Source organism: Notolepis coatsorum (assembly GCF_963971535.1).
Source record: "Notolepis coatsorum genome assembly, chromosome: 12".
Taxonomy (NCBI): Eukaryota; Metazoa; Chordata; class Actinopteri; order Aulopiformes; family Paralepididae; genus Notolepis; species Notolepis coatsorum.
Window position 1 is genome coordinate 42,418,593 of NC_140176.1, and position 13,924 is coordinate 42,432,516.

A 13,924-nucleotide genomic window follows, 5' to 3' on the forward strand; every position below is an offset into this window, starting at 1 on the left:
TCCAGAAAAGTAAACGGACTATAGTGCTATGCCTTTTCTGCGCAAGGAAACCATATCTTTACGGCTGATTGACCTTTGAGATTAAACACGTTATCGATTCAAAACCGTGGATTTTCTTTTGTCTTGTTGAATCACATCGCCGTTTTCAAAATGGCCGCTCCCTTGAGCTACCGCATCTGCTTTTGCATTTGATTTGAAAGAAAATAAATGCACATTGTTTCGCACTAAACAAATGGTCCAAAAAGGACCTGGATATTGAAACAGGGGCTACGGTTGTTTTCTCTGCCGTTTCTTTCCGCCCCAAACGTTTCACAATGATTGCCGGGGGTGATTTCCCCCGAGGCGTCTCGGAGGGGATCCCATCAAAGAGCAACAGGAAACTATGCATTTCAAATACTGCGCCGAAACTTCTGAGGTAGATAGATGGATAGATAGGTGAATGGGGGAGAGACGTACGTGGCGGCACTAAAAAGCCTACGACTTCCAAGACACAACGCAACCCCTGAATTATAAGATGCTCATGGTATATTTATATTCCTCCGTCTTCTCTGACGGTATAGCGCAGGGGTTAGCGGTTCATCTCGACGGTGTTGGAAATATATGATGGTTACTATCGGACGGATGCAGTTACTGATGTATTAGTATTTTTCTATTGTTTTCTTGTTGGGTCTTGCCGGTCGACAATGGAAATAAAATGTACATGTTTTAGATCTCCCCCCACACACACACACACACACACACACACACACACACACCCACACACACACACACACACACACACAAAAGCATGCACATTTTAAATAATGTATTTGAATCCACCAATCAAATGGTACCTAGAATACCTCAAATATCCGACATACCTGAAGTGTCCACCACACAGCATGGCTACTATTACAACAGAAACTGCTGTTTGTTTGGCTCTTCTCACAGATATGTACTGTAGCTACTCACACACAAATGTACACGCACACACACACACACACACACGCACGCACGCACACACGCACGCGCACACACACACACACACACACACACACACACACACACACACACACACACACACACACACACACACACACACACACACACACACACACACACACACATACAGACACACACACACACACACACACACCACACACACACACACACACACACACACACATTCTTGAAGATGGCTGAAGTAATAGCTGCTCCATGGTGTACGGATGAAAAGACAGTAATTGCAGGACCCCTAGCTGAGCCCTGAAAAAAAAAAAGCTGTGATAATTATGTCTGTCAATGCTGCCTTTTCCTCCTCATTAGATACCGGGCGATGGCCCATGAGTCAATACCGTAATGTGTCTCCTCTTTCTCGGAACCCAGGGTCACGGAGGCAAGGGGCGGAGAGACGACTGAAATATGCATAATGCGTGGGAAGAAAAAGTGTTATGTTTGGCCACAAACAATGTGAGCGTTGCCCCTAACTGTACAGGCGTCATTAGCGCGTGCGTTAGCTCGTGGAAATGCGGTCAAAGCCTAGCTGACATTAAAACTCTGTCCGCTGTGGCCTTCGCAGTGAAGTCAAGAGACTTGCGCCTTCCTCTGTGTTTCCTTCCCTCCACGTGTAATTATGTTTTCCCCTCTACGAGGCTGCCGTCGGTAACAGACTAGATCTTATCCTCGATCTGTGCTGCGGTCAATCTGGTGTCATTTCAACGATTCAATCAAATTCCTTCCAGCGTTATGTCCCGCCTGTCTATCCTGTGCCTATGCGTCACATTACAGAAGCGAGATGCTCTCTAAAAACACAGCTTCAACACAGTTTCAGTTCAACTTTTAAGATGTTCTGCTACAGATATCTGTTCAAGCAATTTTTGTGCAACATGTCTTTCCCCCGCAAAAAAGGGGAGTACTTCTGTGCTTTTTTCTGTTAGCGTCTATCTTCTCCCCCACAATATGGCAAAGGGAGGACAGCGTGTAGACGCAGGGCTCTCCTTTCATGTCTGTGCTTTAGTATTCATGCCAGGATGTCAGCGCAGAGCTACAGTACGTCTGTGTCCTTGAGATTGGCTAAACGGAGCGGCAGCGCTAGCATTCGTTGCTACTCTTTCATTTCTGTAGGAAAGAGAAGGAAAAAAAGGGGGGGGGTGGAATTTCAACCAGGCGAAAATCGAACAAGGCGGTTGTACCTAATTGAAGTGATTCAACGTTTGGGAATTACGTCTTCTGTATTTATCTGTCTTTTTGTGGAAATTACAGTTGTAATAATGGCAGGGCGGTCCAATTTCCAGGTAATCTCTCTATAGCGTGGGTAGAGAGGACCGGGCCTGTTTCCCCCAGACCTGCCCGCCCTTCATGTCTCACCTCTGTTGCTGCTACACATGATTAGTTGGTTAAACCTGTAATCATCTCACCTTAGTTGGAGCTAATCCCCCCTATACCTGATATATCTATGTATGCACCAAATGCATGTAACATGCTATGTTTAAAGGGGCAGTTCACCCAAAATCCCTTCGTTTCCCCCTTTACCAGGAGTAATATCTATCCATACAGATAGTTTCGGTGTGATTTGCTTAGTTTTGGAGATATCTGCTGTAGAGATATCTGCTGTAGAGATGTCTGCTGTAGAGATGTCTGCTGTAGAGATGTCTGCTGTAGAGATGTCTGCTGTAGAGATGTCAGCTGTAGAGATGTCAGCTGTAGAGATGTCTGCTGTAGAGATGTCTGCTGTAGAGATGTCTGCTGTAGAGATGTCAGCTGTATAGAGATGTCTGCTGTAGAGATGTCTGCTGTAGAGATGTCTGCTGTAGAGATGTCAGCTGTAGAGATGTCAGCTGTAGAGATGTCTGCTGTAGAGATGTCAGCTGTATAGAGATGTCTGCTGTAGAGATGTCTGCTGTAGAGATGTCAGCTGTAGAGATGTCTGCTGTAGAGATGTCAGCTGTATAGAGATGTCTGCTGTAGAGATGTCTGCTGTAGAGATGTCTGCTGTAGAGATGTCTGCTGTAGAGATGTCAGCTGTAGAGATGTCTGCCATCACTCCCAATACAATGGTGGTGAATGGCACTTGGCGTGTGGCGCTCAAAGCACAAAAGAAATAAATGTGAAAAACTCAAACATCTCTATCCAGAAACCATCAAGATAATCCACATACTTTGTTGGGAGCAGTTTCACGTACAGTAGGAACTATTTTCTACCAAACTACGCCGCGTAATAATTAATGAATGGGGGTGTACTTTGGTCTCGCTAAGTGTTCAGTTACAAATACAGGTATTTATAAATTAACACTGGGGCGTCCCAGTGGCTCGCTGAGCTAAGGCTAACGTTTCATGTCATTCTATGTCACAGAGAGGCACAATTGTATTATTTCTGCCTCGCTCGATCCATGAAATTAATTTGAGTGAGAGGGGGAAGCTTTAAATTATAATATCACCTCAGTGAATTGAAGACACATTTCTTTAAAGTTGGATTTGGGGGGGCGGGGGGGGGGGGGGGGGGGATTTAGCTAAACAGTTAAACAGCCTCGAGGCAAACGAAGACGCAGACTCATTTAACCTCTAAAAAATTAGACATTGTTTAAAAAGTGTTACGTGGTGCCTAGAGACAGCGGTTAAGAGCTCCAGGATCCCACCTTCTCTCTTATTCGTCTTTCCCCCAACTCTGTCTCCATCTTCCTACAGTCTGAATAAAGCAGAACGAGGGGAGTGAACTGTGTGTGTGTGTGTGTGTGTGTGTGTGTGTGTGTGTGTGTGTGTGTGTGTGTGTGTGTGTGTGTGTGTGTGTGTGTGTGTGTGTGTGTGTGTGTGTGTGTGTGTGTGTGTGTGTGTGTGTGTGTGTGTGTGTGTGTGTGTGTGTGTGTGTGTGTGTGTGTGTGCGTGCGTGCGTGCGTGCGTGCGTGCGTGCGTGCGTGCGTGCGTGCGTGCGTGCGTGCGTGTTTGGAGCGGTAGACATGTTGTTTCTTGCCATAAAGAGGGGAGTTAATAAAACAGGCCTATTAAAAGACGATGCGGTGGCATGCCTGTCCTGCTGCTGTGTGTCTGCTCTGTGATTTGCACACACACCCCAAACGGCCCTCCGGTACAATTAGCGAGTGTTGCCGCGTAGTTGCATCCATCTCCATAGTAACGGTTGCCGTGGACGTCGCTCAGCGGAGTGTACTCTGTGTCCCCGGATAAACCGCAACACAATGGAGACCAGTACTCAGACAGAGGGTTTCATCCCCGCGTTCACTCTGTGCAGATTGTCTCTGTGTTTCCTAAAACACAATCAGTATTGTTATTATCTTTTATAATATTAATAATAATAATACTAATAATAATAACAACAACAATAATAATAATACTAATAATTATACAAATAATAATGATACTGATAGATTATTATTGCAGTTGTTGTTATTATTATTATTTATTATTATTATTATTATTATTATTATTATTATTATTATTATTATTATTATTATTATTATTATTATTATTATTATTATTATTATTATTATTATTATTATTATTATTATTATTATTATTATTATTATTATTATTATTATTATTATTATTATTATTATTATTATTATTATTATTATTATTATTATTATTATATCTTTGGAATTAGGGAAATGACTGCACTGCTTTCAAATGACTGCAAAATGGAATGGGTACAAGGCCGTAACAAAGCCTTGCATCCTGGCAATGTGAGGCAATCAGCGTCAATATAATGAGCGTGTTGACATGAGGTCAGGGGTTAAAGAACGCACGCCTTCTGATCCCAAATGCTGGTGATAAATCACGGCCAGTTAACCGAGTGCACCAGTTGACTCTTGAATACAAAACAGGGTACACGTTTAAATCGTTTTATTATTATTTTATTTATTATTTATTGTTTGTTTTATTTGTTTATGTTGAGCAGCCATGCAGTCCCCAGATCTGTCATTTCAGAAAGAATCCATGGAGCTGTGCTTTTATTAGGTTAGATTAGAATAGATTAGATTTAAATGTATTGCCATCATACAGTACAACAAAAAGAAGTTTGGCATCCAACCAGAGTGCAAATGTAACAGTAAAGTGCAACAGTAATATACAATGTACAGGTGATTAAACTGGGTATAAAATATATAAATGAGTACTACTGAATGTAGTGCTAATCAGATGTATGTACAAAGTTGTAGTATTAATATGTACAGTGTGATACAGGTATAAAGACACTATGGTAGTAGTCGTACTGGCCAGCAGCGTAACTAGTAAGAGTAGGTAAGGGATATGTACAGTTTTCTCTACAGCTGCCTTGACACATTCCGAGGTGTGGGTACAGTTTGTTCTGCAGTGCTATTTCTTTCAAAACACGGTTCCTATTGACTTACCCTCTCAGTCTGATGTATAGGCAGAAAAGGCCACAGTCTGTTCTGTGGCTCCCCACCTGCGCGGGCGTCTTGTTTTGTGTCTTAGAAAATGCATTTGAAAATGTTATCAGGAGAGGAGAGCCAAACACACCTGCGCAAGCTGGCACACACACACACACACACACACACACACACACACACACACACACACACACACACACACACACACACACACACACACACACACACACACACACACACACACACACACACACACACACACACACACACACACACACACACACACACACACACACACACACACACACACACACACACACAGGCACACATATGCACACACGCATCCATCTCTCCATTGGAGATTTGTTTACTCTCTAGTGTAGGGCTGTGTGACTTCCTCAGATTAGCATCAATAATGTGGTGGAGTAGAAATGCCCAATTTTCTTAAGCAGACCCATTGTAGAACTGCCATGTCCCCTGTGAAAGAGAGTGAGAGAGTGGGTGAGTGAGTGAGTGAGTGAGTGAGTGAGTGAGTGAGTGAGTGAGTGAGTGAGTGAGTGAGTGAGTGAGTGAGTGAGTGAGTGAGTGAGTGAGTGGGTGAGTGAGTGGGTGATGGACTGACTGACTGACTGACTGACTGACTGACTGACTGACTGACTGACTGACTGACTGACTGACTGACTGACTGACTGACTGACTGACTGACTGACTGACTGACTGACTGACTGACACTGGGAACGTGGAGAGTCATCCCAGGGGGATGAGGCACCACTCTCCTCTCTCTCCAGACGGGAGCTTTAATGGGCATGTGTTTTCATCAGCCGGTCTCCACGCAAACACTGTGTCACATTCTGTTCCCTCTCTCCCAGATGGACCATGACCCGCGCAACCCCACTTACATCGCCTCGCAGGGCCCGCTGGCCTCCACGGTGGCCGACTTCTGGCAGGTAAGACTCACCTTCCTCATTCTCTGGTCCTTGAGGTTAAACACGTTGTTTGGCTTTGTGATTATCACGTGGCTTTAGAGGATTCATGTTGTAGATTAGATGTTACTCGCGTTTCCGTCTGCGCTATATGTGAAGTCGCGTCCGTGTCTGTGAATCTATACGTTAACGTGCCGTTATTAGGTGGGATGCTCCGTTCCGTTGAATTGCAATGTAAATCGACGCCATATCCTGTTTATGCAATAGGCAGGATAAACTCATATCCCAACTATGAGAAACCCCCGGATATGATCACTGGCATCCGCAGATATGATCCTGGATACTGAGGCCTGTTAATAACCTCATCCCCCATTCACTGTTGGATTTTGCGGCCTGTCCCGAGTTCCGTTTTCCACATTAATCCTCGCGATATTCCATTTACTTATGTACGTGGGCGAATTTAGAATTTTTTAAAAAATATGATCGAATATTGATGTGCAGTATTACCACCACGTCTCCCATGGAAGAAGAATTCAAATGTTTTATCTTTTTTTTATTTTCTTTTGCATGGAACATAAAACATGACAAAACACAATACAGTAGTAATAATAATAGTTAACAGGACTTCACAGGACAATAATAATAATAATAATAATAATAATAATAATAATAATAATAATAATAATAATAATAATAATAATAATAATAATAATAATAATAATAATAATAATAATAATAATAATAATAATAATAATAATAATAATAATAATAATAATAATAATAATAATAATAATAATAATAATAATAATAATAATAATAATAATAATAATAATAATAATAATAATAATAATAATAATAATAATAATAATAATAATAGAAATAACAAAAATAATAAATAACAAAAATAATAAATACAAAACATAAAAAATGAATTCAAATTATATTATCACAGACACCACAAAAGCCATTTCCTCCCCCACACCCTCCCCCCCACCCCAGGACCCCCCAGGACCAACACCCCGACCCCGCTCCGCTGCTAGATCTGCTAGATCATGGCTTTAACTTTCTCTGCCACTGAGACCCATAGTTCAATGCTGGCTTGTCCAACCCCAATCACACGTGCAGTAGAGATTTCCATATAAATTACATCCAATAGTGTCAGAGACCAATTAATCAGTGTGAGTTTCTCAGGTTGTTTCCACCTCATGGCTATCAGCTTCTTGGCTGCATTAACGCCAGAATGATTCTTTTGTGTTGTATGGAGGCCGGTAGTAGTGACATATCATTTAGGAGTAGTGTTGCTGCTGTCAATGGGATTGTCAGGTTACATACGTATGTTTGAAAGTTTAGTTGTTATGGATTTCCAAAAACAAGCTACTGGTGGTCAATCCCAAAACATGTGCATGTAAGTACCAGTGGCCCTCAGAGAGTGCACCGAGAGTTGGCCACCAACCCCATAGCACACAGCTTCCTCGTGTGAGATACGTCCTATGAATATAATTTAAATGTATTTGCTGGTGATTAGGGTTGCGGGAAGCTATATTAAATAAATAAAGGACTCATGAATAATTACAAAGCACACATAAACACTCTCAAAAGGAGTGTTGCCATTGATCAGCGCCTATACAGTAGGTTATTATGAAGCACGTTGGTTGGCAAAGGAGGGGTACGGTCAACTACTTAGAATGAAATGTGGATGCCAAATGGCGCACTTGTGTATTAATAGGACAGTGCTTCAGTAATTAGAGGGCCCATCAGCTCCATATGGTGGAGGTAGTTTACCAGCCGTGACCAGGAGGATGTGCATAAATACTGGCAGAGCAGCCGGCCATGCAGACGTCAGCTGGCGCTGAATAGGGTGCTCATTACACTCTGCGCCATAGGGCTGACTTTATGGTGCCGTTCGCCACTCGTGTGCGACTGGGCCTGTAGTCAGTGGTGGAAGAAGTACACAGTTCCTTTACTTAACCCTTTTACTACCACACTACAAAAGGTGAACCCTTTCACTACCACACTACAGGAGGTTAACACTTTCACTACCACACTACAGGAGGTTAACACTTTCACTACCACACCACAGAAGGTTAACCCTTTCACTACCACACTACAGAAGGTTAACCCTTGCACTACCACACTACAGGTGTTTAACCATTTCACTACCGCACTACAGAAGGTTAACCTTTTCACTACCACACTACAGGAGGTTAACCCTTTCACTACCGCACTACAGATGGTTGACCCTTTCACTACCACACTATAGAAGGTTAACCCTTTCACTACCACACGACAGACGGTTGAAGTGGTATGTGGTCCAGTTATGCTGCTCTTATTAAAGGTTATGTTAAAGTGGTACGTGGTCCAGTTATGCTGCTCTGATTACGTCCTCTTGAAGTTGAGAGGCTTCAAATGTGACAGTATATAATCTTCATACATTCTTGCCATGTTTTCTATGAAAAAACATTTTCTTCAAAGTAACTAGTAACTGATGGGTTCAGATAAATGTAGTGGAGTAAAAAGTACAATATTTCCTTTGAAATGTAGTGGAGTAAAAGTATAAAGTTCCCTAAAATGAAAATACTCATTAATAAGTAACTAAAACTAAAATAAGTACAAGTAACTCGAAATTGTACTCAAGTACAGTAGTTGAGTTAAAAAATACTCCACCACTGCCAGTAGTACAGCACAGCTAGGTTTGGCCTATGACATGTTATGGTACTCGGTCTGGCGTGAATGTGACATCTATTAACTCATTCCCCGCCAACAACGAGTTTACGCCATGCGTTGAACGCCAACAACAAGTAAACTCGTTATTTGGTCCGTTTTTCTTTTTTTCGATTTTAATATTCTATTCAATGTCACGGACCTGTATGTTGCCGTTAAAAGGCATACTGGGACCCCGAGAGTGCAGTACCGGCCAGATCCTGCTAGATGGCAGTGTCGCCCACCCTTTGAAACCTTATATCTCACCCTGTGTTACACTTAAATCGCTCCGGGCGCTAAATTTAGACGGAGCCGAGTAAATCGCTTCATCCGACCACTTCGAAACGCATCTGGCACACTCGATCCATAAGTTGTGCCAAATTATGTCTGCGACCAGATGGACACCAATACTGGAAATCGCAATCAGACAATTGGAATATTCTTTTTGGAATACCCCCGATCAAAGGTAAGGACTATCTGACATCAATTTCAGCTTGATCCAACAATGTTTTCATATCGATCCAGCTGATCAGCGTCTGTAGTGTTCAACACGAATGCCGTTACTGCCCATCAAAGCATATTATATACTATTATATACATTTGGAAATAGTAGCGTGTTCAGGCAAGAAACGCCAACGCTTATAGTAGAATACACGTAGCGCCCTATAACTCAGCTTTTCAGGAATTATCGCGGATCACTCCTTATACTTATATTCACCACGGGATAAACATTTTCTATTTTTTGCATGTTCGACGGAAGAAAGTCACTGTCAAATGACTATAGTATTGTCTCCATAGCTATGAATATAGAATATAGATATAGCTCTACAAACAAGGTGACGCACCCCTATCTTTAATGCGTGGCATAGCTAGAACGGGACAAGGCTAATCCCTGGCACTGAATGAGTTAATAAACACTGTGAACATTATTTTCTGGGAGTTACGAGCGAGACATTTAGCAAAAGGTTAACCCTTTAAAACAATAGCAGGAAATGGATGCTCGCTGACACACTGTCGTGATGAATAGCTTGTTGATGACACAGCTATTATGTTTTATCTATCAATTACATGCTTCCTCGTTGTTTGAAAAGTGCACATAAATACAAATGGATGTTTGTAGAGAGAACCTCAAATTAAAAGGTTATTGTCTGCCTGTCTTTTTGTTCATCTGCAATTAGCTTTTTCGTTTTTTATTGCTAGGTGAATAAATTCATGTTTATATCTAGATAGATGGATCATTTGGGAAGAAACTTAGGGTTGTAACCCATAGCCTATTCGGTAGAGATCTCTCTCAGCACACGCTGTTCTTCACACTGGATGCTGCTCCACCCAGTTACTCACTAACAATTGCAAATTCAATGGGGCCACTCCCAGTTTGTACAAGCCCTGAAAACAATGCTGAAACAGGGCCGTGGCCCCATTGACTTGAACATGAGTTTGTGGCTAACTAACCAGAGCTGTGAGTATCCAGCAGGGATACAGCTCTACTGAGAAATGACTCAACCAATCAACAACATTATTGGTAAGCAGGACACAGACCCAGGATTCCAAAAATTTTAACTCACCCGTTAACTTTGAATAATAAAAATAAAAAATACTACAGACTGACACATTGAACGTCAGCTTTGTGTCTTGGAACAAGTAACTTCATTAGGCAATATGGTTACCTTGGCTTGCAGCGGACGGGAAGGTCTTCGCTGTTTTCTTCATTAAGTACACAAACAGGGAAACATGCTAATAGAATTTGCGGGAGGCAAATAATGCTGCTCTGTGCGGGCTAATCCACGCCGCCCCCGGCAGCACTCTCAAAGCTGCTCCCTCTCTAATCCTCCTCCTCCACCCCGACCGCCCCTCTCTCTCTCAACCCTTTCCATCCCTTCATCCTTCCACTCCTCCTCCTCCTTTACACCTCCTCTCCCTCCGTCCCCGGCCGTTCCCCTCAGCTCCTCTGGGCTCTTGCTCCCCTCTTCCCCTCCTCCCCTCCTCCCGCGTTAAGCGTTCACACAGCAGCAAAAAGCCAATCAGCACCAGTTCAAAGAACTCTCCCCTAAAACGCTGGATTTACCCATTTCACCCTTTTTCGTACGGCGTCTAGTTTTTCCATCTACGAAACGGTGTAAAAAAAAAAGGGCACTGACGACGAGGCTGAGGATAATAGCAGCGTGTGACGCTAAATAATCACTTTACAGTTCACTCCACGCCACCTGGAATTATTCCTTCAGACACAACGGGTAATATCACCTCACGTTGCCGCTGCCGCTGGTAGCCATCATTGTCCCTGGCACACTTGGCGCGGCCGGCGTGTAAATGGGTCCGCCGGGCCGATCACAGAAGCTGGTGATTAGTTTATAGGCAAAGATGCCATTGTTTTTTTTATTTTTATAGCGCTCATAAAACCTGTGTTTCTTCCGCGTTTTGCTAATAGCCGCCATGGGCCTCCGTTCCTACCAAGGACACATTAGAGTGTGATGAGATGAGATGAAGCAGGTCGCTAGATCTGGTGATCGCGGCTCAGACGACCGGGGAGAGGGAGGGGCACGCGGGGAGGGGGGGAGGGGGTCCACCCGAGCCTCTTATCATTTATTACACACGGCGCTGCAGTGACATTTACTCATAATTAGGCTCAATCGTAATCACGCTGACTTTTACCCCCTCGTTTGCTGCCCCATTTTGTGCCATAAATCTGCAGAATTCCTGTTGTTGTTAATTCTGCTGAGCTATTTGTTGTTTTAGAAAATTTACTATCCTGTCTCTCTCTCTCTCTCTCTCTCTCTCTCTCTCTCTCTCTCTCTCTCTCTCTGAGAACTCTGGTTTCATTATCTAACGCAAGGCTTACAGGGGTGCAGTCGTAATGATTATTTGATTTCATTTCAAACCTTTATTTCAACTCGTGAGACACTGAGGTTACCCTCGTTTACAGCGACGACAAGCTGACAAAACAAGACACAGTTAACAGTATAAATTCATACATATAGGCACAATAAATAAGAATTGTCGACACAGTGGTCAGAGATCATACTTTATGCGGCAAGAGAAGGAAGAGCCTTCAGCTTCAGAGTCAGTCGGAGGACATTCCAGGTGTTGGAAGCATCAAAGGAAAAAGCAGTGTTTCCTAGTTCAGAGAAAACTGGAGGAACGCTAAGAACCAACCAGTAATTTCAACGTGTAGAATAGGTTCCAAGATTCCATTCTAACAATGTTGTTGGTAACAAATACAAATGCTAGTTATGCCTTTCAACCAGAGAAGGCCATCCAACCTTTTCACAAAGGACACAGTGGTGAAAAGTGTCAACAGTGGTGTCAACAGTGATAAACCTGAGGGCAGAATGATAGACAGAGTCCAGAGATTTTAAGAGTTGAATGTAAGTGTTGAATGTACTATTATTAGTACTAAAGGCTATCCCACCAGCCTGCATAATCCAGCCCTGGGATCTCATGTGAACGGTCTGTTTGTCTCAGGGTAGACCTATGACCTCTACATATTTACCTTTGTGTCGTCCTCCTGCGTATAGATGGTGTGGGAGAGCGGCTGTGTGGTCGTCGTCATGGTGACCCCACTGTCTGAGAACGGAGTGAGACAGTGCCACCACTACTGGCCGGACGAGGGCTCCGACATCTACCACGTCTATGAGGTACGGCGGCAAGGAACCCGTGGGCGGACGTGTAGAGAGCGGTGACGCCAGCGTCTGGTGCCATTTCTATAGGCTGAGAAGTCGCTGTTGACCAAGGAAACTATAAAAGAAGGAAGTTCTATTGAAGCCTGTATTACAATTCAAAATTATACAAGTTATCTGAATTGAACGTTTTTGGCACCAATGTGCGATCACGCGCTACACGGTGACGTGTTGACCATTCCTTCTTTTATAGTTTCCTTGCCGTTGACCAAATTCACACGGCAGCCATTTTGCTCTTATGTCAGGCTCAGGTTGGGATGAATCTACGAACTGCTTCGAAAAGCGGTAAACACACTCCAGGCGGCATCTCCTAAGTGTCAGAGAAGATTTTTTTCAGTGTCAAAATATTCTATACTGTAAAATATTCAACCGTGAGTGTCTGCTTGTTGAGGTTGTCTGATTACTGTCAGTCTACCTCTGTCACTACTAAAGTAGCGTTTGCTACCTTCATTGTCGGTGCAGAGATGTAATTGGAAAACGTGTATATATCCCCCTCCTGCTATATCCACTTCATATCACTGTTCAGAGGGCAAATACTGTCTAATAACGTAAAATGACCCGAAATAATCTGGTAATTATTTGTGTGCTTTCTCAGGTGAACCTAAATGATAATTTTCTTACATTAATTATTACAAATACTGTGGTTATTTCTATGTTATTACATGGTAATTATCATAAGACGTGGTGCCACCTATTCCCTGATCTTGAATGGCATCATCTGCATACTGTAGATTCAAATCCTGCCAACAATATCACTACGAGACCCTACAGGCTTGTACTGATATCCCGCACAATACTGGCCCATCTACAGCATGGCCCCTCTGCTGAACCTTGTGCATTAGATTCAAATGTATTATCATTATACAGCACAACAAGTTTGGCATCCAACCAGAGTGCAAATGTAACAGTAAAGTGTGACAGTAATATACAATGTACAGGTGATTAAACTGGGTATAAAATATATAAATTAGTACTACTGAGTATAGTGCTAATCAAATGTATGTACAGAGTTGTAGTATTAATATTTACAGTTATACAGGTATAAATACACTATGGTAGTAGTCATGCTGGCCAGCAGTGTAACTTTTAAGAGTAGGTAAGGGATATGTACAGATATAGATATAGGATTTATGTAAAAAAGGATTATATGCAGGTATGTACAGACGGATGATAGATTTGCATACGGTCGTTGTATGATGTGTGCTGTAGTTGTTCCTATCTGTGTTTGTTTTCTATATTTGAACGGTGACTGTAAGACAAATGGCCTTTTGATCATTTCAACCTGAACC

At 42.6% G+C, this 13,924-nt stretch overlaps 1 protein-coding gene across 1 annotated transcript in view; it reads left to right on the top strand.

Annotated features, from left to right (window-relative positions):
• ptprn2 (protein tyrosine phosphatase receptor type N2) overlaps positions 1 to 13,924 on the top strand; it is a gene marked incomplete at its 5' end in the record, with an annotated part of 334,392 nt that overhangs the window by 303,341 nt on the left and 17,127 nt on the right. The window contains 2 exon segments of the mRNA XM_084325818.1: positions 6,208 to 6,285; positions 12,474 to 12,593. Of these exon segments, the coding sequence (XP_084181944.1) occupies positions 6,208 to 6,285; positions 12,474 to 12,593 (198 nt within the window).